At 32.2% G+C, this 23374-nt stretch overlaps 1 protein-coding gene across 1 annotated transcript in view; it reads right to left on the bottom strand.

Moving 5' to 3' along the window:
• LOC111635886 (partitioning defective 3 homolog) overlaps positions 1 to 23374 on the bottom strand; it is a 43432-nt gene that overhangs the window by 4102 nt on the left and 15956 nt on the right. The window contains exons 13-19 of the mRNA XM_023381008.1: positions 16718 to 16938; positions 15807 to 15893; positions 10863 to 10928; positions 10326 to 10616; positions 8081 to 8273; positions 2214 to 2330; positions 386 to 677 (exon numbers count right to left, since the gene is read on the bottom strand). Of these exons, the coding sequence (XP_023236776.1) occupies positions 386 to 677; positions 2214 to 2330; positions 8081 to 8273; positions 10326 to 10616; positions 10863 to 10928; positions 15807 to 15893; positions 16718 to 16938 (1267 nt within the window). The remainder of the gene's footprint in view (positions 1 to 385; positions 678 to 2213; positions 2331 to 8080; positions 8274 to 10325; positions 10617 to 10862; positions 10929 to 15806; positions 15894 to 16717; positions 16939 to 23374) is intronic.

Raw genomic sequence — 23374 nt, forward strand, 5'->3', positions numbered from 1 at the left:
GGAATTCAAAAGTTAAGATCTTATCTGACGTTTAGAATTAAATAGAATTTCAAAGAATTTGAATTTTTGAATAAATAAATTTTTAGTTTTCACTCCAGACAATGAGCAAGAATGCTCAAAAGTGTTTGGAATTGGATGTAATATTGCTATTTTATAGTTACTCTATTAAAGTAGTTTTTAAACAGTTTCATTTCATTGAAAAGGATCTAATTTATATCATTAAAATTTTATAATTACATTGCAATTAAGAGATAAACAGCATTAATCCATTAGGAGATATTGCTGTACAGTACATAACATATTCGATAATACATTAAATTTAAAATAAATTAATTTTCTAACAATTATTAAATAAAAAAAATTCAAAATTCAATTTAAGTCTCACTGTAATTTGTTTTTTGTCAATCTTCTCTTTGATTTCTTGTTCGTACCACTCTTCCTGTTCGTCTTGCGGATACAATCCGTGTCGTTCTTGATGACGACGTTGATGATGCGCTCTCAATTGTTGCATTCTTTCTTGACGACTCGAAGAAAGAAAAAGAAGATCTAGATTCGGATTACCTGAAATTGTTTCCCGATTTTGAGAAACAGTCGGTAGTGATGGATTAGAATTATTTAAATAATTCTCTTGTTGTTGTCTTTGTTTTTCCAAAAGTTTTCTGTATTCTTCTTGAATTCTGAAATTTACAATAATTTATTTATAATAATTATTTAATTTGCCAATTTTCTGTTTTTAAATAAACAAGTTATGCATATTAATTAAAACACATACTGAATGGTTACATGTAATGCATAATTATACTTAATTGCTCTCACATGTTCACCAATATGTACTGCACATAATAACATTATGCAGCCAGTTTCATTAATATATGTATGACTAGATTTACAACTGCAATTAAATACTATATACTATATACTGTTTTTACAAAAGATCATTATTATTTACTATTGTTGGTTTATGTAAATCATTACCTATCGACTGTCTTAATTCTGGGCTAATGATAATGTCAAACATTTTCATAATTTTTTAATCTGTTCAAAAAATATTTTCTACATAAATTAAACTAATATATTGTATATTATTATTTCTTCTATTATTATTATTATTATTAGAGTAATGTTTCAACTTGTAATTAAATGTTTTGTATAGTTATTAATTAAATACAGGGTGGTTATAATTAAAGACCTGTATAGAGTCCGTTCTTGTTGACATATTTCGATGAAACTTGGTATATACGTTATGTGGATCATGGGAAAAGGAAAATGCAAAAAATAATTAGTTCAAATTTCTACCACTAGGTGAAAAAATGGCGTATGAAGAACAAGAGAAACAAAATGGAAACACGCAAAAGGTTTTTATTCACGACATTTGTTCAATGTGCAAGCCATTTGTGTCGATCACACGTTCAAAGCACCTACAGCATGTTCAACAGTAGCCCGATAGGTTTCTTGAGAAATTGCAGCAATATGGTATGTTATGCTTGCTTTCAATTCAGGCAGAGTTCGTATGCCTTTCTCTTTAGATACGATCTTCAGATATCCCCACAACCATACATTCTATAATTTGGGTAAAAATTAACATTACTAATATTGCATAAAAATTTTTCAGTACTATTAACACCAAATTTAGAACCAGAAAAAGACTTTGTTTATGGGTTTTATCCTCCTGACAGTGTACTGAACAACCCAACTGTGGCTGTTCAGTGCACTGTCAGGAAATTTTAACTGTAAATGTATGTATTAGTTAGCACCTCTTTACTAAATGTCTTAAAAAAATAGCCGACGAAAGAGGGGCATATGCCTGAAATGCGTATTGATGTGTAAGATATTCCTGAAGATATTAAAGATGCCAGTGTCTACTTATGCACCCAGTTGTGAAGTAAGTAATAATTAAAAGAAGGAATAGTTTTGGGATAAGTCAAGTTTTGTTTTCATTCTAGCAATTTTTGAGGGGTATAGGTCACTGTTCATTATATGCAGGAAATTATTATCTTTTTATTTCTTGTAATTTTATTGAGTTGTTATTTTTTGTGTTGTATTTTATTTAAACTATTTCTTATAAATCAGACTTTCACTTGCTTAATTTTCAATAGAACAAATATACTGTAGATGTTAAATAGAAAAAAGAGAATAATGACAAAAATATAATTCTGTTTAAATAACTCAATGATATAAATTTTAAATATTGAATTCAAGAATATAAGAATTACTTTTCTTGTTCTTCTTTAGCTGCTAATCTAGCTTTCAGTCGTTCAGCTTCTTGTTCTAATTCCTCTTTTGTTAATCTTTTAACACTCTCTTGACAAAGCTTTTTGTTTTTGCCAAATCTAAGAAAAATATTAAATTAGTTTCAGTTTCAAATTAATAGATTAATTAATTAATTTATTATTATTTTATTAATATAAGAACAATTTCTTAATTTAAAATACACTGGTACTCGGAACTCAAATTCAGTGTGTTCCTAGAGGGTGTTCGAGTTACAGAAAGTTTGAGTTTCAAAGCAATTTCTTTCATGAAGAATTATGTAAAGTGAATTAATCCATTTCCAAACCCCAAAAGTGCCCAGTTTAATTCTAAAAAACAACAACACCAAAGACCCTCCATAGTACGGACCAATTACATGTTTTCCAACATTTTACAAGATTTTGTATATTTTGTTTGCAATGCAAGATGTAATCATGTTGATGAACATGACATTCTTACAGAAGAAGAAAACAGCTGCCATAGAAATCACAAAGATAGCAAAGAACAACTACTCATTGACTCTGTTTTACTACAACAAGTTCATAAGCAACACAAAAACATACATATGGTATACATTGATTACAGAAAAGCATTCGACAGTGTCCCACACACTTCGCATATACAAAATTCATCCCCCACTCATTAGTTTCCTTTGATTTACCATGCTTCACTGTGCGAGGTCCCAAAAAAAAGGGTTGAAATTAAACATTTATATTAGAAATTTATTAAAACAAAACTAGAGAGAAAAAAACTTCCATTGTTAAAAATTGATCAAAGATCAGAGTCAGTTGTGCTAGTCATATGAAACCGAGACAAGAAAAAAAATACTATTAATGTAAGATACAATGCAATAAATATAAACCAGCATCCTCCAGTAAAGATGGACCTTTGACAAGGTGCTTGTATACAAATAATTAGAACATAGAAAATCCTGAAGAGGGGAAAGATTAATTATAAAAGGGGACATTGTGTCAGGTCATTAAAATTCTAAGATTAGACAACAATGGGATAAAATGAGTGCAAGTTCAAAGTCCCATCAACACTTTCCATCCAGAGTTAACAGATGGTGTTGGGTATATTCCTCGCAACACCAACCTTCTCGGGACCTGAACAGGTCGCGTCTTTCGATTAGGGACAAACATGGAGCCAATCAGGATGGACAAAAAAGGGAGAACAGAGATTGATGTAATCCCTGATTGTCAAGGACACAACACACTTGCAGGAGGCATTCGAAGAGTCAACACTAAGAGAGTGAAAATCGGAAGCACTGTGTCAGCACACTTGGTACGAATCTTTCTGTCTTTGTACTGATACCGAAGCTGCGCCAATGCCAACCAATGGAGTCTCACGAACTGTTTAACAAAGCTGCCCCGGGGCAATCTCGACAATAAACAACTAAAAGAACACTGACGCTCGAAAGTGAACAACAAGACAGCATCGACGCTATTAACTTCCAACCAGCCAATTGTATTCAGAAAATATTTATTTCTTAGTGTAAGTTTATTTTTATGTAAAATAAACGGGTTTTTTAAGATACTTGTCATCTCTGTCTCCTCCTCCACGCCAACACACAAACATCCCTAGATCATCCTGATGGGGATTAACAATCCTCCCCTAAAAGTCGGCAAACTTACACTGGTGTCCGAGAGGTGGTATTTTAAGTCCCCAATCTCCACCAGGTCAGCGAACTTACAACTGCAAACAACATTACATCTTAACCTCCATAACTCTCACATAACAACAAATCCAATATAAATTAAGCAAGAAATTTTTCAAGGAGATTCCTTGAGTCCTCTTTGGCTCTGCCTGGCACTTAACCCTTTATCTAGCACATTGAACAAAACACAATATGGTTACAATATCAGACACAACAAAACAACAGTGTTCATATTATCACATTTTATGTACATGGACAACATCAAAGTTTACACCTCCATACAAAATCAGTTACATCATCTTTTACAAACTACACACACACATACTCAAATGATATACAAATGGAGTTTAGTGTGAACAAATGCAAAACACTGAACGTTGAAAAAGGAATTCTGAAGAAAGGAGACTTTGTACTCAGAAGTGGAGATATTAACAAATCTATAAAAGAGCAAATTTTAAACATATTTAGGATTCTAACTAGCCAAACTTACAGAACATACACAGATAAAACAAAGATTAACCACTCGAATATGAGGAACAGATTACAATCAGTATTAAGAACACACCTAAATGTAAAACATACTATTAAAGCTATTACTACATATACAGTGATACCTCGGTTTTCGTCGATAATCCATCTGAAAACAATTGGTGAAATCCGAAACCAACAAAAACCGAGGCAATTATTTCCATATGAATCAATGTAAAAACAATTAATTTGTTCTAGACACTCCAAAATACATACCAAAAACACATTTTATAGAGAATTAATATAGTGTTAAATACTAAAAGCAATAAGAAATTAACATAAAAGACTAATTAGCATAAAAATAAAAGCATTAAGATTATAGATAAGATAATTAGCATTAAGATGACAGCAATGGAATTGTTCAGCTAGACACATGTCTTGTCTTATAGAAGCTAGTTGGATATGAGCTTCTAGCCTATATCGCCCCATGGTAAAGTGTGACATAATTGTCATGTAATAGTAGTTGTATGCGTTTATGATGGTCGTATCAAGGGGAATAATGCCTTCCGGGAAATCTGTTTAAGGATAACTGGCCCCTATTCAGGTGTTACAGACGTGGAGAAAACCCGGAAAACTTCACATGGCCAGCCCACCCTGGCAAAGCGCAAACCCACAACTGAACTCCCAGTGTTCAGGGAATGGAACCGTTGGCCAATGGTGGGCCGTCGCATGGTAATGTTCACACAACGAGAAATAATTCCACACTGCACCGGAAAATGTGTGGGTCATCCTTTGTTTTCACAAAATTAGCAGTGAGGTCACTTGAGCACACTAACAAAATCCAAGACAAATTTTTCGCGAAAAAAATTGATGAAAACTGAAACCGACAATAACCAAAGTCAATGAAAACTGAGGTATTACTGTACTGTCCCTGTACTCACTTTCACTTTTGGAGTTATGCATGGGATATGCACAAATCTTGAGCACTTCCAAAAGAAAACAAGAACACTTACTAAACATAAACAATATCATCATAAATCATCTGTAGAAAGACTAATCTTGTAAAGAAGGTGGCTATAGCCTGACTAATATTAGCCTGCACTACAAACAAATTCTGACACTGCAAGAGTTTTTCCACAAAAAACAAGAAACATCAAGATTACATAAAGCTATAACTCTGGCAAACAGTAACTACATACCTTTAAACTTATACTCTGAGCACCTGGATATAGTTCAACACATAAATAACAGACATCACTAAGTAGTTATGGACCCAAAAAGCACTAGCTCAGGACTATGCTGACAAAACTGCATCAAACTACTGGCTGACTAGGAACTGTCTGTTTGGAGAGACTGAGAAGTTTATGGTTACCATTAAAGATCAGGTCATAAACACTAAAAACTGTAGAAAATTTGGCATTTGCAGCAAATGACTCTTGCAGAAAATGCCACACACTGCCAGAAACAATACAACATATAACCTCTGGTTGCAAGCTCTTGGCACAAAAAGGTTATTTACATAGGCATAATCAAACAGCAAACATAACACATCAAGAGCTTGCATACAAACACAGATCATTAAACACCTAGGTACTATACTACAAATATATTCCACAAGCAGTATTAGAAAATGACACACACAAAATATACAATGACAGTCATAATCACATATAAAACAATTCATCACAATAGACCTGCCATCACTCCCACTGACAAATATCTGTGAGATTGCTTACATAATACAGTACATATAACATATAAGCGTTTGGAACAGAGATGTACTATCTCTGTTCCAAACACTTATATAAGACAGATATGGAGGATGGATAAGGTATTTATTGTACTTGTCCTCTCTTCTACTGGTGTTTTACCACATACACTACACAAAAGTCTAGAAGCATTAAATATTAATAAAATCATATACATGGCACTACAGAAAGCTGCAATATCAAATGCATTGTTAGGAAGTTTCTAGATGTCGACACACATACCATAACACAGCTTAACACTTGTTTGGGTAGCTAAGCTTTGACTTTAGTCTGGCATAGCACTTGGCACAGCTGAGCATGATATTCGCAACATAATAATAATAGTTTAAAAAATGATAAAGTAAATAATGGAATAAAATGAAAATACTGTATTGTAACTTCATTTACTTTAGTCAGGAGTGCTGATGGCTCAAGTGAAAGATAGAGGAGGAGGAGAAAGAGAGGAGTTATTTCTTTGGAAGATGAGTTGTCTTCTTTATGGAAGGTGACTCATCTTCCATAGCAGCAGGTCACCTATTATAAAAGCTGTCCTTATGGTATTGTCTCCCTCTCTCTCTCTTTTCTACACAAACACTTGTGAATGAGGAGCTTTCCCTTGTTAAATTGGTAGTTTGAAGTACTGGAAATTCTTTGGTCAAGTTTAACTATCTAGTCGACTGTGTCAAAGGCATGTTACTTTCACAATCCACTTTGTATCGTAAGAAGCAATTGGTTTTCACAACACCAGCCATTCTATACCTAGGTCCTCCTTCCTTACATATTTGCCAGGTTTTCAAGAAGTTTGGTTATATATTACCACTAGCACCCCATGACATGTTGTGCAGGATCCTTTCCAATGATAGAAATGAGGTTGCACTCTTTGAAAAACTGGAGTATATGCTGTACTCTTACAAAATCTGCTAACTGGGTAGAAACTATTATATACTGGAGTCAATGCTAGAATGCTCTGCCTCTGTCTTGAAGAACATCATATGAAGATGTTTTACATAACAGGTGTACAACAGAACTAAAAAGTTGATGGAGAGTAGCTTTGATCCAGTTTAGTCACAAAGTTTGCTTCTAAAATGCTGTGGGACCGAAGAATACTGTTTATATGGGAATCACTTTTCATTATATTAATGTTGTCATGTAACTCTCCCACACTTGACATACCAGAGCTGTGGATAGTGCTGTTTAAACCTTCTAAAATCGTAAGGTTACAATAAAACATCTTAAATCATCAATGGTGCTGCTGTGTATTTATTTATTATGTATTATTGTTTAAATTTTGGTAATCATTTATATTTTGTATTTTAATTCAGTCACTTCTATTAGTGTTATTCCTTGTATATCATTGTTATTTTTTTAATATTGTATAATCTTGTAATTTTTTTTCTTTTATATATGTAATTCAAGTTCTATGCTTGTGTGCGGAAAACAATTTGAAAATATTCTATCTCTTGAATTCAAATGTTCTGTTCTTCATGAATGATATTGCCTGAGGAGAACAATTACATGCTGTCAAAAGTACTTGTGAAATAAATCTTTTTCTGTAATACTTAAAGACAATTGTATGGCTTAGCTTTTCATTAATATTTGGCATCTAGAGTTATTTATATTTTAGTCAGTGATGTATCCTTCAATCTATCTCTAGGCCAAATTACTTAATATTTAATTATTAATAGTAGCATTAATACATCCCAATATATTCTGGGGATTGTTTTGTGTTATATCATAATAATTATGTAACACTAATGAAGCAGTGATAAACCAGATTTTATAGCACATAAGATGCACCCCAATTTCGGCACATAACATTATGGAAAAAAAAGGAATAAAATTTTAAGAAATCAAGTAATTATATTACTACTGCTAATTCATTATAACGATCATTTAAAATTCAATATAAATAATATTAAAATATCAAAAACTCTCCAATATTTTAATTTGTAGTACTTACTTGAAAACAGATCCAAGACCTTTAAATATTCCTTTCTTTCTTATTTTAATGTCTTTTCTTTGATAAGGATCAATAATTTCATCCTGAACAGTACTGTTTTCTGCCATTCTGGAATTATGAGAAATGAAATTGGGTCGACTGAGAACATTTGCAACCTGACAACTTGAACTTCCACTTTCACTCTCTTCCTCCACTAAATAAGTAAAAAAGGCTTCAAATAAATCTTGAATAATATGTGATTATTATTAAACAGTTAATAATTTATTTCACTTAAAATATATGCTTTCCACCTCAAATTATTAGTAGTAGCTTTCTTTTGTATATCATACTTTTCCTTTAACATTAGAGTTGTGTCAGTCATCTAGTAACTGCTTTCAGGGTAAAAGTTTTGAATTCAAATAACGTGACTTCTGGTTTGCATTGAAAGTTCGTACATAGTTAATTGGGGCCTCCCGCACCTAAGGTTTCCATATCTGATCTCGGATTTTATCTATCTAACTTTGTTCTTGAGATTAAGGAAAGACAGATGAATAGATAGATGGATGACAGTGGGAATTTATAGGTCTACAATTTTCAAACTGCAGCCCAATTAGCAATAATGTGTTCAATTTCACAACTGTTATAGTAAATTCAATTTTCATTTTATTATACAGTATTTATGTATTTTAATTATGGATTTTGTGTTGATTTTTATGAACTTGAACCAACAACTGCACTTGAAGACGATTCAATTTTCATATAAATATAAATTAATGTTAATTAAATTAACTATTTGTAAATACTCATACATACATACATACATACATACTGTATTTAATCAAACATCCTTACTATACCCGATACATTTAAATCTATACGTCAACCAAAGCCGAATATTATCGGGCTAGAAACGGCCATAATACTAATAATTTAATAGACAATTTGGCATTAGAGTTATTAGTATTATAACCATTTCTAGCCCGATAATATTTGGCTTTGGTTGATGTATATACATACTGTATTTAAATACAAATATCCCTCACATTATGCAATTAATTGGTTCTAAGAAGGCTTAATATAAAGTGAAACTGAGTAAAATATGTTAACTTTTACAAAGGCAAAATAAGAATGCATTTCAAAAATAAAAATTATCTAGTTAAAATTTAAAAAGAAAGGTATTTATTTATCTTTTACAATTAGTACATCTGTAATTAGTAATTTAATCAATTGTAAAATCAACTAACAATCTCTACGAAACTACTAGTATAAATTAATATAAATAACTTCAGCTAGACATAAATACCAATAAACCAGCAAAATTAAAAGAAATAAAATTCTTTTCTTTTGTTTTAGATGGACAGTATCGGAAATTATAAGGACCCGTTGCATAGCAGCTGCAAGCCTGGGATCTATAATATCTCTCTACATGATCATGGGGTAGTGAATATATTGGAGCCACTGCTCGCTCAATACCAAAAAATGAGGATTAAAGAGCATCAATATACTATTCAGAAGGGTCTCTCCACAACTGCACTAGCTACATTTGCCGACGATAATGATATTCAAGTTAAATTTAATAACACCCATTATTCGAGACTTACGGGGTGTTCTATGACCTCCCCGTAAGTCTCGAATTAGGTTATGTATTTTATGTTTTGTAAAATTCTCTTTTTTTAAACAGTTACTTAATGTATCATCCACGATGTTAAATGCTTCGTTAGACATGCATGTATTTCATGACATACACAACTTTAAATTTCTGTTCTATTTTTTAAAAAATACATTCGTTTATATCTGCATTCTACGAATCTGAGGATGACCGTTTAAAACAAAAGAAAACATTTGTTTTCATTTTATTTCTTTTATTTTTGCCGATTTATTGGTATTTATGTCTAGTTGAGATTATTTAGATTTATTGTTTGTGTCAGTTGATTTAAATAATCTTTTCCAACTGCTTTATAGGTACTAAGTTGATAGATTAACAATTTTCCATGCTGTTGAAGAAATAGTTGTAAGAAATTATCAGTATTTACTGTTATTAAAAATTATTGATGACGACAAATAGTATGTTGCTGCTAAGAAAGATTGAACATTTACACTACCTCTGCACGTGTAACAGTTGAATAATAAATGAAGAAATATGGTGATGTAACTCAGTATCTATTTCAATGTTTGAATCACACTACAGTGAAATCATAGTGAGACTGTATGTAACGAGGGATATATGTACATGTAAATAAATATTTAAATGTTTTTTAGAGCTTACATGTTTCCATCATTTCTGCAACCGGTGCTTCATAAGATCTGTCAACGGCTGCACGGAAACTTTCGTTGCAGCCACGGCCCCTAATCACTCTGGTGGCAGGATGGGAAATGGATTCATTCACTTCTTCCCTTTTCTGAAGTTCATGAACCATGGTTTGAAGACTTTCTAAACTGCTGGATTTTCTCATTCCTAAGGACGGTCCTAGCTGGACCAAGCTATTTTTGTTGATAATGCCATCACCGCTTATAAGTGTCACCGCATGATAGGGACAACCAGGTGACTGGCAATTCCCTGCAAGAGTTTTATGTTAAATAGACAATATATCAAAACATATAATATTGAATTAAAATTTCAAAATCCTTATTTATTAGGCAGAAGTGTTAATTTTAAAGCAAATAAGTAAACTAGCATTGAAGAATAAGATTGACCTTCTCATGCAACAAAAATTAGAAAATTAACAGAAATGACTAAAAGCGCAAACAATATTAAAAGTTTAGTATATAAACAGATAAAATGAGAGCAAAGAAAACTACCTACAGCAACAAGATGAAGAGAAGAACTTATGATTCCTATGGTACTTCCCAGAAGATTTGCCTTTAAATTCTGTAGAGAGATTTATTATTGTATTTTAGATATTAAATATTCTTGGGTCTAATACACCGTATTATTATTTTGTATAACTATATTTTGTCTATTCCAAATAAATGAAATAGTATAATTTTTATAACCATTTGTCTGAAAACAACATTAAAAAAAGAGCCAACATAAAAGTTTACTCAAATATGGACTACAAGGAATAAAAATTTTCACTGATGTTTTAGATCGGTAAGCATTTTTTCAAATTTTTCCAAAGTGTCTTTTATGACACTTGGAGAAGTATGAGATCTACAAGACTTCAGTAAAGAAGCATGCCGTTAATCACGAGGGCGCGGAATCATTCCCCCGGCTTGGAAGTTTTACGTTCATCAACATCCAGCTGACGATGTTCCATCTGACGCAAATTCTACGACATCATCTGTACCCATCAATAGCCAGGCGCCACATCTACTATGTGCGATTCTAAATGAAGAATTTTCTCGTACATTCGTAATATTCCACCCGAAGTTGTCTACTGGAAGGTAGATGAAAACATTCACGCAACTGTTTTATTGCTGGATTTTGGTTGACTGTGTGAGTTGTTTTTTGTTTATATATCCAGTATTGTGTTAATTATAAATTTAGAGAATTCTCAAATTCTAAAAACAATTACTTCTTAAATCAATGTTAAAGAAATCAATAACAGAAACTACAGTATACTTTTGAAATGTAAATAAACAATTGAATTTTGACCGAGAGACTATCTTATAACAGATGCAGACTAGAGAAACCGAAGCTTCTCCTAATTCAAATGCATGCGAGTACTTTCAACAATTAAACAGTATAATTAAAATATTTTCAGACCAAATCAACTACAATAATTTCAAATTTCATATGCACATTGGAAATCTTTGACTGATAAATAGCATAATTATCAAACTAAAAACATTTTGGAAAAATCTGATGAAATTTTCTACGTGAATGAAGAGAACTTTAAATGACTGTTGTGTTCAAATTGGCCAAGCTATTGCGAAGATATAAATTAGGAAATGAAAACAGCTTTTTAATTATTTAAAAAATAGACTTATGCATGTGCATACCAATGTAAAACTTCAGCAAAAATTTTTATTTATTGTAGTTCATAGTTGAGTAAACTTATGTGCAGATCAATTTCTTAGGTATTCTATGAGAAGAAATGTGCATAAAACTACATAATTTCTACTAAAAATCCTTGTATTTTAAAATATTTTTAGATTAATATTTAGATAATTTAAAATGTTCCTACAGTAACATAATTCGAATACATTGCCATTTTCATTACCTGGTGTATTAATAATAAATGTCTTAAATATTCATATTTAAACACATGGAAAAATCATTTTAAAACCTCATATATAGAAAAATTTAAATATTATTGAATAGTATAATAAAGAATTTTAACTTCCTCCACTGTTATTTGTCCATATCTTCATCTCATAGTCCATGTTTGTTCATATTATCTATTTTTTCCAAATAATACACTGTGGTGATTCACAGATATACTGAAGCTACTTTAAATATTGATAAAACTGTTAATCATAGTATTGAATTATTTGAAAAGAAAAATATTACTTATTTATTAACGCAAGGTTTTAACTTTATTTATTAACGCAACCTTGCATTAATGAATAAGTTATCAATCAGTATCATCATCATCATCAATAAATCTGAATCACAATANGTGCAAGTTGAAATGAATATGTACAAAATTATATGCAAACCGTCGCATATATTTCTTCCCCCGTGTACCAAATTACTAGTGTGGTAGTCGTTGGCTTAAAGACATAACGTCTACAACTAGCATAGGCGCAGTGAAAATATTTCATATTTTCGACCACCTACGATTCGGACCTATTGAAATAAGCACGGAATAGTGTTACCATCCGACTCGCCGCCGGGGATATCGTGCGGAAGCTGTCGACGTTTTTTTCTCTTTTTTTGTTTGTACGATTCATTTGTAATCTTATACACCTCAATATCCAATAGAGCTAGGTCACTTGCGTAACTCCTATCCAAGTCTCCCTACTCGCTAACTGTAACTGATTTAGAACCAGCATGCACTGCAAATTATTCCTTGCATTGCAAAATGATATACGCATGCGTCAGGAACTTCTGTTCGAACAAACCTCACCTGCCGTCCAGGTCAGCGATTTTAAAAAGGTGGCAACCTTACTCTTGCCCCTGAATATCATACTTTTCCTTTAACAAGAGAGTTGTGCCAGTCATCTAGTAACTGCTTTCAGGGTAAAAGTTTTGAATTCAAATAACATGACTTCTGGTTTGCATTGAAAGTTCATATACAGTTAACTGGGGCCTCCCGCACCTAAGGTTTCCATATCTGATCTCAGATTTTATCTATCTAACTCCGTTCTTCTTGAGATTAAGGAAAGACAGAAGGACAGACGACAGTGGGAATTTATATGTCTACAATTAATACTAAGTATTAATTAATACTTAGACATGTTTTACTTCTTGTATATTCAGATCTGTCAACCTGTAATTTTGAAAAAAAATGGTATTGAGGCCAGAAATGTTTGCTATTTGCTCAAAAAAGCTGATGGCCAAAATTTTAATCAAAATGCGGTGATTTTGACAACTTTAATGGAATTCTCTAGCACAATATGTACAAAAATGATAATGTTATGTAAGTTAATTTTATTTTATTGCACCTGCTTTGTACTTTTAATCATTTTGCTCTCATTATACTAACAATAGTGTAAAGCAACAATTCTCAAATATAGGGTCTTGTGAGGCCATCAATCCTTTCTCTCTGGTCACAAATATCATTCCTCTGCTTAAAAAATCTTTAAAAATATATACAACATTAGTGATTGTCATTCACAGTCAACAAAAAATGCTTAGTGGATTTATACATGTTTATTAAGAATGTCATTCTAACACACAAAAGAAACAAATTATGAAAAAAAAAAAAAACATTTGTAAGAAAAAGGAAATATGTTACAGAATTTTTAAAATATTGATTTCCATGCAAGGATGTTAATAATAATCATATTGTATATTGTTTTACAAAACTTTGCAGGTTTCAAGTTCTTAAAGATATTTTGTGGTGGTATACCATTATATTTTGATAAGTTTGTATATATCTTTAATAGTATACGTATACTTTTTCCATTCCTTTGTTCTTGGTTCTTTTGTATATAACTTTCTAGGAACCTCTTCCAAGTGTGTATGGTGAGTGGCTTAGTTATAAGACAAAGGAGAGGTATGACCCTGAGGACAAGAGAAGAGATGACGGGGGCCACTTTTTGTCGGGATTTCGAGGTGAGAAGACGCGTCGTAGTGTTCTCCAGGTCGTTTTAGCATCGGTTGGAGAGAGAGAAAGAGACTATAGGTTAATATTAACGATCAAGAGGAATTGAGTATCCTGATATAAGTACTTCTGGAAAGGTATAAGAAAGTTTTCAATCGAATTCTACCCAGTGTCCCTCATCATCTATAAAGATATATTTTGGCCACTACCACCACGAGATTGTCAACTATCTTGGGTACCCATTCTTGTCTTGCACTAAAAAAAATCTATTCTGTCCTGTTTTCTATCCTTTTCCTCCTTCCTTTTTTAGAATAAGTAGTTTTTAAGTTTTTAGCTATAAGTTTTCTTTGTACCATGGCGAATATTTTTGGGCTTATTTTTTTGTCGCAAGAATTGCATGAACGGTTCTGCCTGTGTATCTGGTGAATTGTTTGTATAAGAATTCTAACGAGGAGTGTCGGAATCTATATGAATCCTGAAAAGTATAAAACCACGGGTGAAATAAAGTACGTTTCTTTTGTATTACTTGCCTATCTTTTTGTTAGATCATATCACCACATTCATATTACCACAATTTGAAACAAATTGCCTAATGTATGTTGAAAAAGCTAATATATTTTTAAAAAAAAAATCATCCAACTCCCTCAAAGAATTTAAATGAAATTTTATTATTAAAATGAAGTGTAAACCAAAACCAAGATGTTTTATGTTTTTAAGAATGCAAATTCCCAAAATCCCAAAAAATAAATTAAATTCAAAATTAAAGAGAAACATTCACTTACATACGTGACTGATCCCGTAACGCAGAAATATGTAAATACGATAGTGTGATATTACACTTTGTAAGCCAGATAAAAGACGACACACCAGTTCAATGGAGAGGCGCGTAACTACTGAAAGCGAACTTGAGACTACGAGCATGAAAGGCAATCTAATTTCACCATGTAATACCACAACTCTGGAAACCTCTAAAACATGGACTACTTTATTTAAAGGCAATCTAATTTTAGATCAAATTGTCTGGCTGTATTTTTGGTGACTGTTAAGTGCTCAACTCATAAGAGTGGTGTATTCTTTGTTTTTTTCTTTTAGTTGACACTGGTGGCGATTAAATCCATGTACTATTATTATTAATGTTCCACCTTATATAACTAACTAGTAATTAAATGTTTTGAATAGTTTTTATCATTATTGTTAGTCCAGAATTCTAAGCCAAAGCACACACAGTTTACAGTAATGCTACATTGATAGGAATTAATCTAAGATTAACTTCTACTAAAAAAAAGAGTCTAGTTTTTATCATTTAAAGTTTGTATATTAAACGTCAAGTAACCAAAAAGAAGAAAATATAGCAGATTTGTATCTATGCAGTTCAAATAGTTATTTTCCAGTAATAAGCCATTAAAGATAGTAAATATTCTCAGAATACTTTTACAGTTTAATTTCTAATTAGTTTCTTTACTCAATAAAAATGTAATTTTAAAACTTTATATTATATACAAGTACTTTTATTGTTATTTCTTAAAATATTATATATTCAATATTTTTTAAAATATGTACAAAAATATTAAATTTAATAAAACAAATTTTCTTACTTTCATTATTACATTGCTTTAGGCTCACGAGAGAATCGGCAGAATTAGATCTCATCAGATTAATAGCAGGTTTTAATTCTCCTTCGGCTAAAAAGTATAAAACGTATATTAATTAATTTAACCTTAAAGACAATTTTATTTTGTTTAATTAATGTCAGTTACAAGCATTTTAGTTTATATGGGGATTTAGTCTGTATTTTCCAAACAATGTGTGGAGAAAGTGGGGATTTTCGAGGAAGGATATGGGAAAAAAGAGGTAGAAGTCGTCTGGCGTGCGACAACACTGGCCGGCCTGCGGTTAGTAATTAATTTAAAATAATCATTATATAATATCCTGATATAATCAGGTAGTTGTTGGCTTAATATCAATGATCAATTCAAATCTACAGATGTGCTCACACATTGTTCTAAATTTGAGCCAAGTGTTATCAGTTTTGCATAAAGTAATTCAAGTCAAACTATACAGTGTAGACATGCTGCACGGAAGTATCTTACTTTGTCTACATTGTCTACACTTTACGGGAATTTTTTAAACAGAAATGTAGTGTAATTTAATAACTACATTAAAAATAACAAGTTACTTGTAAGTAGTTACCTACCATAAGTAATTAGTGTGAGGTTAGGCGTTCTCTATGTGTAATCAGTGAGGTGAAGGGGTTAATTAATAATAATAATTATTTAATATCCTAAAGTGGTCTTAAAAGCTATCGTCATTAAGATAAGTTGAAGATATAATCATTATTATAATTAATATTTGCTTTTATATTTGGTTTTAAAAACTGAGATGTTTAAATATAAACATCTATACTAAAACCCGATGAATTGCAATGACACACCAACAACTGCCATAAATTATAGCCCGAGGATTTATAAAATGTTTAAAATTATAAAAATAAATCTTCCAAATTTACCGTTTCCTATATTTTCTTCTAAGTCAGATTTAGCGGACTTCTGTTCTTCAGACTGAATGACGTCCGTGGAATCGCTTTTGTGACGGTCTCTTTCCGCTCGAGCTTTTTTATTTCTCTGATATGTGTCCGTGTTTTTTGCATCAAGTTGAGCATGTCGTTTTTCAGAAATACTCTGTCTTCCAAATCCATCTCTACAAAAACTCGTATCTTCTGAAGATAACCTGAAATTTGAAAGTTAGTTTATTTTATTTGTAATTTACACTTTTATACCCTCCAATGATTTACAGACTTTCTAATATTATACATTGATACTCCTAAATCACATTTTGTATGTCAAATTCATACATTTTTGGTTGATAAAGACTGAAATTTTAAGTCACGTGTTGGCAGTTCCAACAACTTCATTATTGTAACAGAGTTTGAGGATAGCTAAATGCTGGTTGTCTTGACTGAAATGGAATAGCCAATATTGTTTGTAATTGTTGTTATTTTGATAACATCAATTACTGACATTAAGCTGTGTTTGAACAGGCAGACATAACATGACGTGACGTTGCTGTTGAAATTGCTTCCTGGCATACAACAACGTCATTACGTTAGAATTGATCCTGAGTCAATTTTAAAGGAAAGAATCTTACATTTGGCCAATCAGAATTGTCTGAAGATAATCATGAGGGCCAGAAACGACAAAAGAGAAAATCTAATTATTGAAGTAAATAAATATCCCATTTTTACAATACTAGAGAAAAAGATTATAAAAATGTCAATACTTGATTAGTAGACAGTAAGGGTAGTTATGCACATATGAATACTGCATGAAACTTAATGGAATGGAGAGACACGACCTTCACATAATATAAGTTTGTCTGAATGCAGCTTTAATGGCCATTAGTTAGTACAATAATTAGAGGGCCTTCTATAGATTATGTCACCCTTAATTAACCCTAGGGAGGTGGCTAAATACTGGTGATTGCATGAAGTCGGTATCATCACTACTTCACATTTTTATTTTTACGGTTGTTGTATCTTTTATGATCTAACAAAAGAGAGATAAAATCTTGGTTTGGCATATTAAATAAAAGATATATTAGATATATAAAAATATATTTATAATATAGTTTTATATATCTTTTTCTATTGATTAATAGTATTTGCAGGTCACTTTCTAAGTGCTGACTGAAGAGATGTGCCATATGCATTATAAGAAAATTGTTAGTTCTATTTGCAACCCTTGCATTATCATCCTGTCAAAGAAACTCAACATTAATTTACAGAACCCAAAAGAAGATGGCAATTCTTCGAGTTGTTGCATTATTCTGGCCTTACAAAAGACTTGATCAGAAGGAGTTTTGTGCAGAGAAGCTTCAAACAAAAGTGAATATTTTACTTAAGGGACAGGACGGCAAAAAACGGTACTGTCCGTGCAAAGGGTAAGTTACGTACAGTCAGCTATTTTTACTTAAAAAGTTTAGGATAAAAGTAGATTAATCTATCATTAAAAAAATCATTATTTGCAGAGTTCATGATATTGTTCAAGCATGTGCTTATTGTACCAACATCCCCATTAATTTTGTGTTTTTAGTCTTCCTGCCAAAGTTCCGAGTTGTAAACTTTGTTTATAATACCACCAGGGATACAGGGCAATACTAAATGCAATGTGGATTGCATTTGTTTTCATTGCAGTTAAATATTTTTAAGTAAATATAAGAATCGTATATGTTAATAAATTAAAGAACAATTTCGAAAGTAATTGCAGATTGACTATGGGTGAAACAGATATTTGCAATTAAAAAGTTGTAGAATGTAAAACTTTTTAATTAAAAAAAATTACTTTAATCTCTACCTCAAATTTTGGACACTTTTATGTGATTTAAGTTGAACATTTTCAGAAATTTGTCTCTAATTTTTCACCGTTGACACAGGTGTCATTTTAAAATATTACCAGTTAAAAGCTGATTAGAAAACTTATGACAAACACCCTTTTTATGGTTTTTCTACATTCTTCGCCACCATTAGCCTCGGATATCATTTCTTCCTAAAGACCACAGCTACCTTATTTGGCTACTTCGACGTCCATTTTGGCACCAAAACATTATGCTGGCTGCATTATTTGGCTAACTTTTTTAGCTATAGAGAAAAACTGGTAGCTCTTGTCTGTCACTAGTTGGCATTCGTTTTTTTGAGTCTGATCGTTTTTTAACATATTTCTGCCACTGAGTGTAAATTGTAAATTGAGCACTAATAGGGCCTTTTCTCAAGTGTATCTTGTGTTCAGCCAGGCCCACAATGGGATAGTTAGGTGGTGAGGGACAGGTCTCGACCACCTAACATCCAGAACATACCACACACTAATTCTTGGGTTTGTTAACCAGTCCGAATTCAAATTTCTGGTCTTCCAAAGCAGTAAGCTGATGGCTAATCCACCTTCACTATCTGACCTTCACGTAATTATCGTCCACCCAGTGGACGTGTGGATAAAATCACCAAACAATGGACCAACTGAATATGCACTGGTGTATGGAGTTTCCAGTTTTTTCTTCATACGTCTAATTGGAAAATCGGTCCCAATTTAGATACATTACATCTTTCCAGGAGACATTGGCCTTGGCAGATTGCCTACGGTTTGCACTGCCATATCCCATTAAATCAACGTGTGACTTAAATAACTGGTTTAAGTTAGTAGAAATGTTTAAGTTAGGGCTTATCACACCAATGAATATGAACACAAAGTTTCTTAAATTTATTAAATACTTGAGTTTACAAAACAAATATTTTACAATAAGTAAAACTAATATAACCAAGCGGTAGAGTTAATTGATGCCTCTGAAGGATTGACTGAAACATTACACCATATAAAAAGAAATATAATATGCACTTTTACAATTAAATTTCGAAATGAATCTTGGGTGTTTACATATAAGATATGATTTGGTTAAATATTTATTGTTCATATGAATAATATTGTGTGTTGAATATGCTCAGTCCATTTATGAGCCCGATAAATCTTATTAAAATAAAAATTATTCGTCGAAAATATATAATTATTAATATTTTACTTTTATTTTCATCAAATCAATAAATATTGTAATAAAATGTCATAATTTCCTTTGTTGTTGGGATCATCGACTATATTTATATTGAAAAATTCTTGAAAATTCCATAACTTTGTGTCTGCAGGTGTACAGGAACTCTATGGTCAATTTAATGATCCAAGACGTAGAATTTAATTATATTTATTTTGGTTGGTTACGTACGTTATTTTGTGCATTTCGGACCGACTTTCATTTCACGGTCCCTCATCAGTAACTAAAAATATAAGAGGTAGGTAAAAGTACAAAATTAATGTAAAAAAAGATAATAATAACAAGCAATTATTTATTGTGACGTCGTCACAAAGTCGGGGTGCAATTTTTAATCATATTTTTAATTTATTTTGTTTAAAATATACGCTCTCCATCTCAAATTAGTAGTGGCTTGACCCTGTACATCATACTTTTCCTTTAACAATAGAGTCGTGCCNACCAGCGCTGTCCAACTGGTGGCCCGCGGGCCGTATACGGCCCGTCAAATAATTTTTACGGCCCGCGAGTACATTTTACTATGAATAAATTTATGTTACTAAATTATTATTATTAATATTAAAATCATTTTACTATGTGAAAATTTAAATCTAATTTGAATTTAAAGTAGGTACTATTTAGTTTGCGTAAAGTAGGTACTATTTAGTATAATTAACATAAACAGACTTTTCATTTATCAATCTTCTTGGCCCCCGAAATGTTTGGTGAAGAAAATATGGCCCGCAGGCTATGATAAGTTGGACAGCGCTGCTGTACATCATACTTTTCCTTTAACAATAGAGTTGTGCCAGTCATCTAACACCTTTCGGGGGAAAATTCTCGAATTGAAATAATGTGATTTCTGGTTTACATCCGAAATTTGTATATAGTTAATTGGGGCCTCCTGCCCCTAAGATTTCCATATTTGGTCTTGTCTTTCATCTATCTAACTCCAGAATGGAGTTAGATAGATGAAAGGGAGCGGATGATATATGAAAGAAGCGGATGATATTGTGCTGTGTGAACTTTCCCAAACCAAGGCTGAGAAGAAACTGGAAGATTAGAGGAAAGTTTTGAAAGAAAGGGGCATGAAGATTATCAGAACTAAAAACAGCTTATATGACTTTGAATGGTAGAGACGAGTGTAAAATTAAAATCCAAAATGTGCCGCTCCCTTTGATTCCGAATTTTAAGCATCTTGGGACATTTGTCGAGATGGGAGGAGGATTGAACTCAGAGGTGCAGCATAGAATTCAATGTGGATAGATGGACTGGAGGAAGCTGAGCGGTGTGTTATGCGACAAGAAAGTTAGCTGCAATCTGAAAGGAAAATTGTATAAATCAGTTGTTAGACCTGCAATGTTATATGGAGCTGAGACACGGGCAATAAGAGCCCAAGAAAGAGAGATGGAGGTGGTGAAGATAGAATGTTGAGATGGATGTGTGGAATGTCAAGGAAAGATAGAATAAGGAATGATTTTATTAGAGGTTGTGTTAAGGTGGGCCCCTTGAGCAAAAAGATGAAAGAATATAGGTTGAGGTGGTTTGGCCTCGTAGAGCGAAGAAGCGACAATTACATTGGAAAGAAGATTGGAAAACTGGTAGTAAAAAGAAAGAGGAAGACCAAAGATGTGTTGGAAAGATAAGGTGGAAGAAGACTTGAATAAGAAGGGGCTTACGAAAAGTCCTTGATAGGGAAAAATGGAAAAAATGTATTAGAGAAGGAAATGCTGACCCCATATAAACATGGGAAAAGACAAAGATAAAGATGAAGAAGAAGATATTAAAAAATATGAAAATTATTTTAATTTTTTGCTATTATGTGAATATTGTAATAATCTTACAGCTGATTTATTTCCTTTTACTTTCGCATAACGAATAGTTTTTGCTATTTTTCTAAATTACATAGGAACTTTGGGAGTATTTTGACGCTTATTGTAATTTGAAGCCCTCCAATTCCAGTCCTGACTCCATTCCCTCAATTTTGTATATAAAATTAAAACTGATTATCACTGTAATTTTATCAAGACTTTTTTCTAAAGTACTCTATTATAGTTTTGTTTCAAAACAATGGTATTCCTCTACTATTACTCTACTAATACCAAAAAAAGGACAAAAAAATCTTTCCAACCCACTTATTTATCTGTTACAATGCTTAAAATTTTCAAAATACATTTCTTCAATAAAATTTATGTTCCAATAATTTCATAACTCTTACCTATTCACAACATTCAAACTGCTAAATCAATCAACTATTACTAACTTACTCGATATGACGTTTATAATCTTGAATAATTTTGAAAAAAAAAAAACATTCGCGTTACATAGCTTAATTGACTTATACCTGACTTATAGCCTTTGACTCCATACCTCCAAATACTTTTAGATACCTCCATGACTATTTTGATTTAACCCAGCTCTTCACTCCTGACTAAACAATTACATTGCTCTAAAGCATAACAATGTTCGATAACTCTAGTTTACTCCAAGGGTCTATCTCTATCTCAAGATTCCTCTTGGTTACAGAGGGTCGAGCTATGAGATGCTCTTTCTTACATTTGTGAAGGTAAGCTGTAGCATTCATATACTAAAATGTGAATGAAGAAAACACCTTCCAGTTTTGAACAGGTGATATAGGAAAAAAGCAAACAATGCATTTAGTTATATTCAGTATTAAAGATATTCTCGTTATATTCTGCAATTAGTGCACTCTGATGATATCCAATTCTGGTTTAAAAATTCCGGCAGTGGTTGGAAAAAAATGAGACGTTCTTCCGATTTGGGGTCGTACGGCCACCAACGGGTAAAACTTAAATCGAAATGACAATTCCACCTAGTGGAAACATGGGGAAGCGTGGACTTACGATAGGAACAGAAAGACAATCGTAGTGCCCCTCTGGTTTTTTGTAAGTCCAGAAAACTTATGCTATTGGTCTCCTCTTTCCACACTGACACTGACCCAAATTTTAAAGGAGTTGAAGGTGTTCACTAAACAATCAAATTCAACGACGCCTGCCGGCTATAATATGTGTACATCGTTGTCGTATCTAAGGTACAGTACACTAATGAATACAGGATTGAGAGAGGAGCATCAAAACCACATTATTTCTGCTAATGCCTGGGATAAAAGTGAATCCTAGAACTTCTGGAGATATTGATAACCGAATGACTAATAGACACTCTCTACAACAGCGAACAGAAGTAAAATATTTGATGTTCTTACACTTTTCAATTTTCAAATTGAAAACCTTACGTTCCCACTGTCGTCCGTCTGTCCGTCCTTCGCTAATCTTGAGAACGGGGTTAGCTAGATGACCCACACGACGGTCATTACCGGGAGAAGTATGATTTGGAGGAGAAGACATCACTAAAATTTAGACTAAATATGGAAAGCTTAAGGGCCGGAGACCCCGATTAATTGTATATCCGAACCGGAAGTCTCTTGACCATTTCATCAGAAGACGATTAAAACCTTCAGTCCGACATTATAACGATGTCACAATAAATAATTGTTCGTCAGTTTTAGAAAGTTTGCACTTGAAAATTTCTTTAACAACACTGGACAACAAAAACAATACTTTCTTGCAAGTAAAAATAT

The sequence above is a fragment of the Centruroides sculpturatus genome, unplaced genomic scaffold (assembly GCF_000671375.1).
Source record: "Centruroides sculpturatus isolate CEXI.00-Female unplaced genomic scaffold, Cexi_2.0 scaffold933, whole genome shotgun sequence".
Taxonomy (NCBI): Eukaryota; Metazoa; Arthropoda; class Arachnida; order Scorpiones; family Buthidae; genus Centruroides; species Centruroides sculpturatus.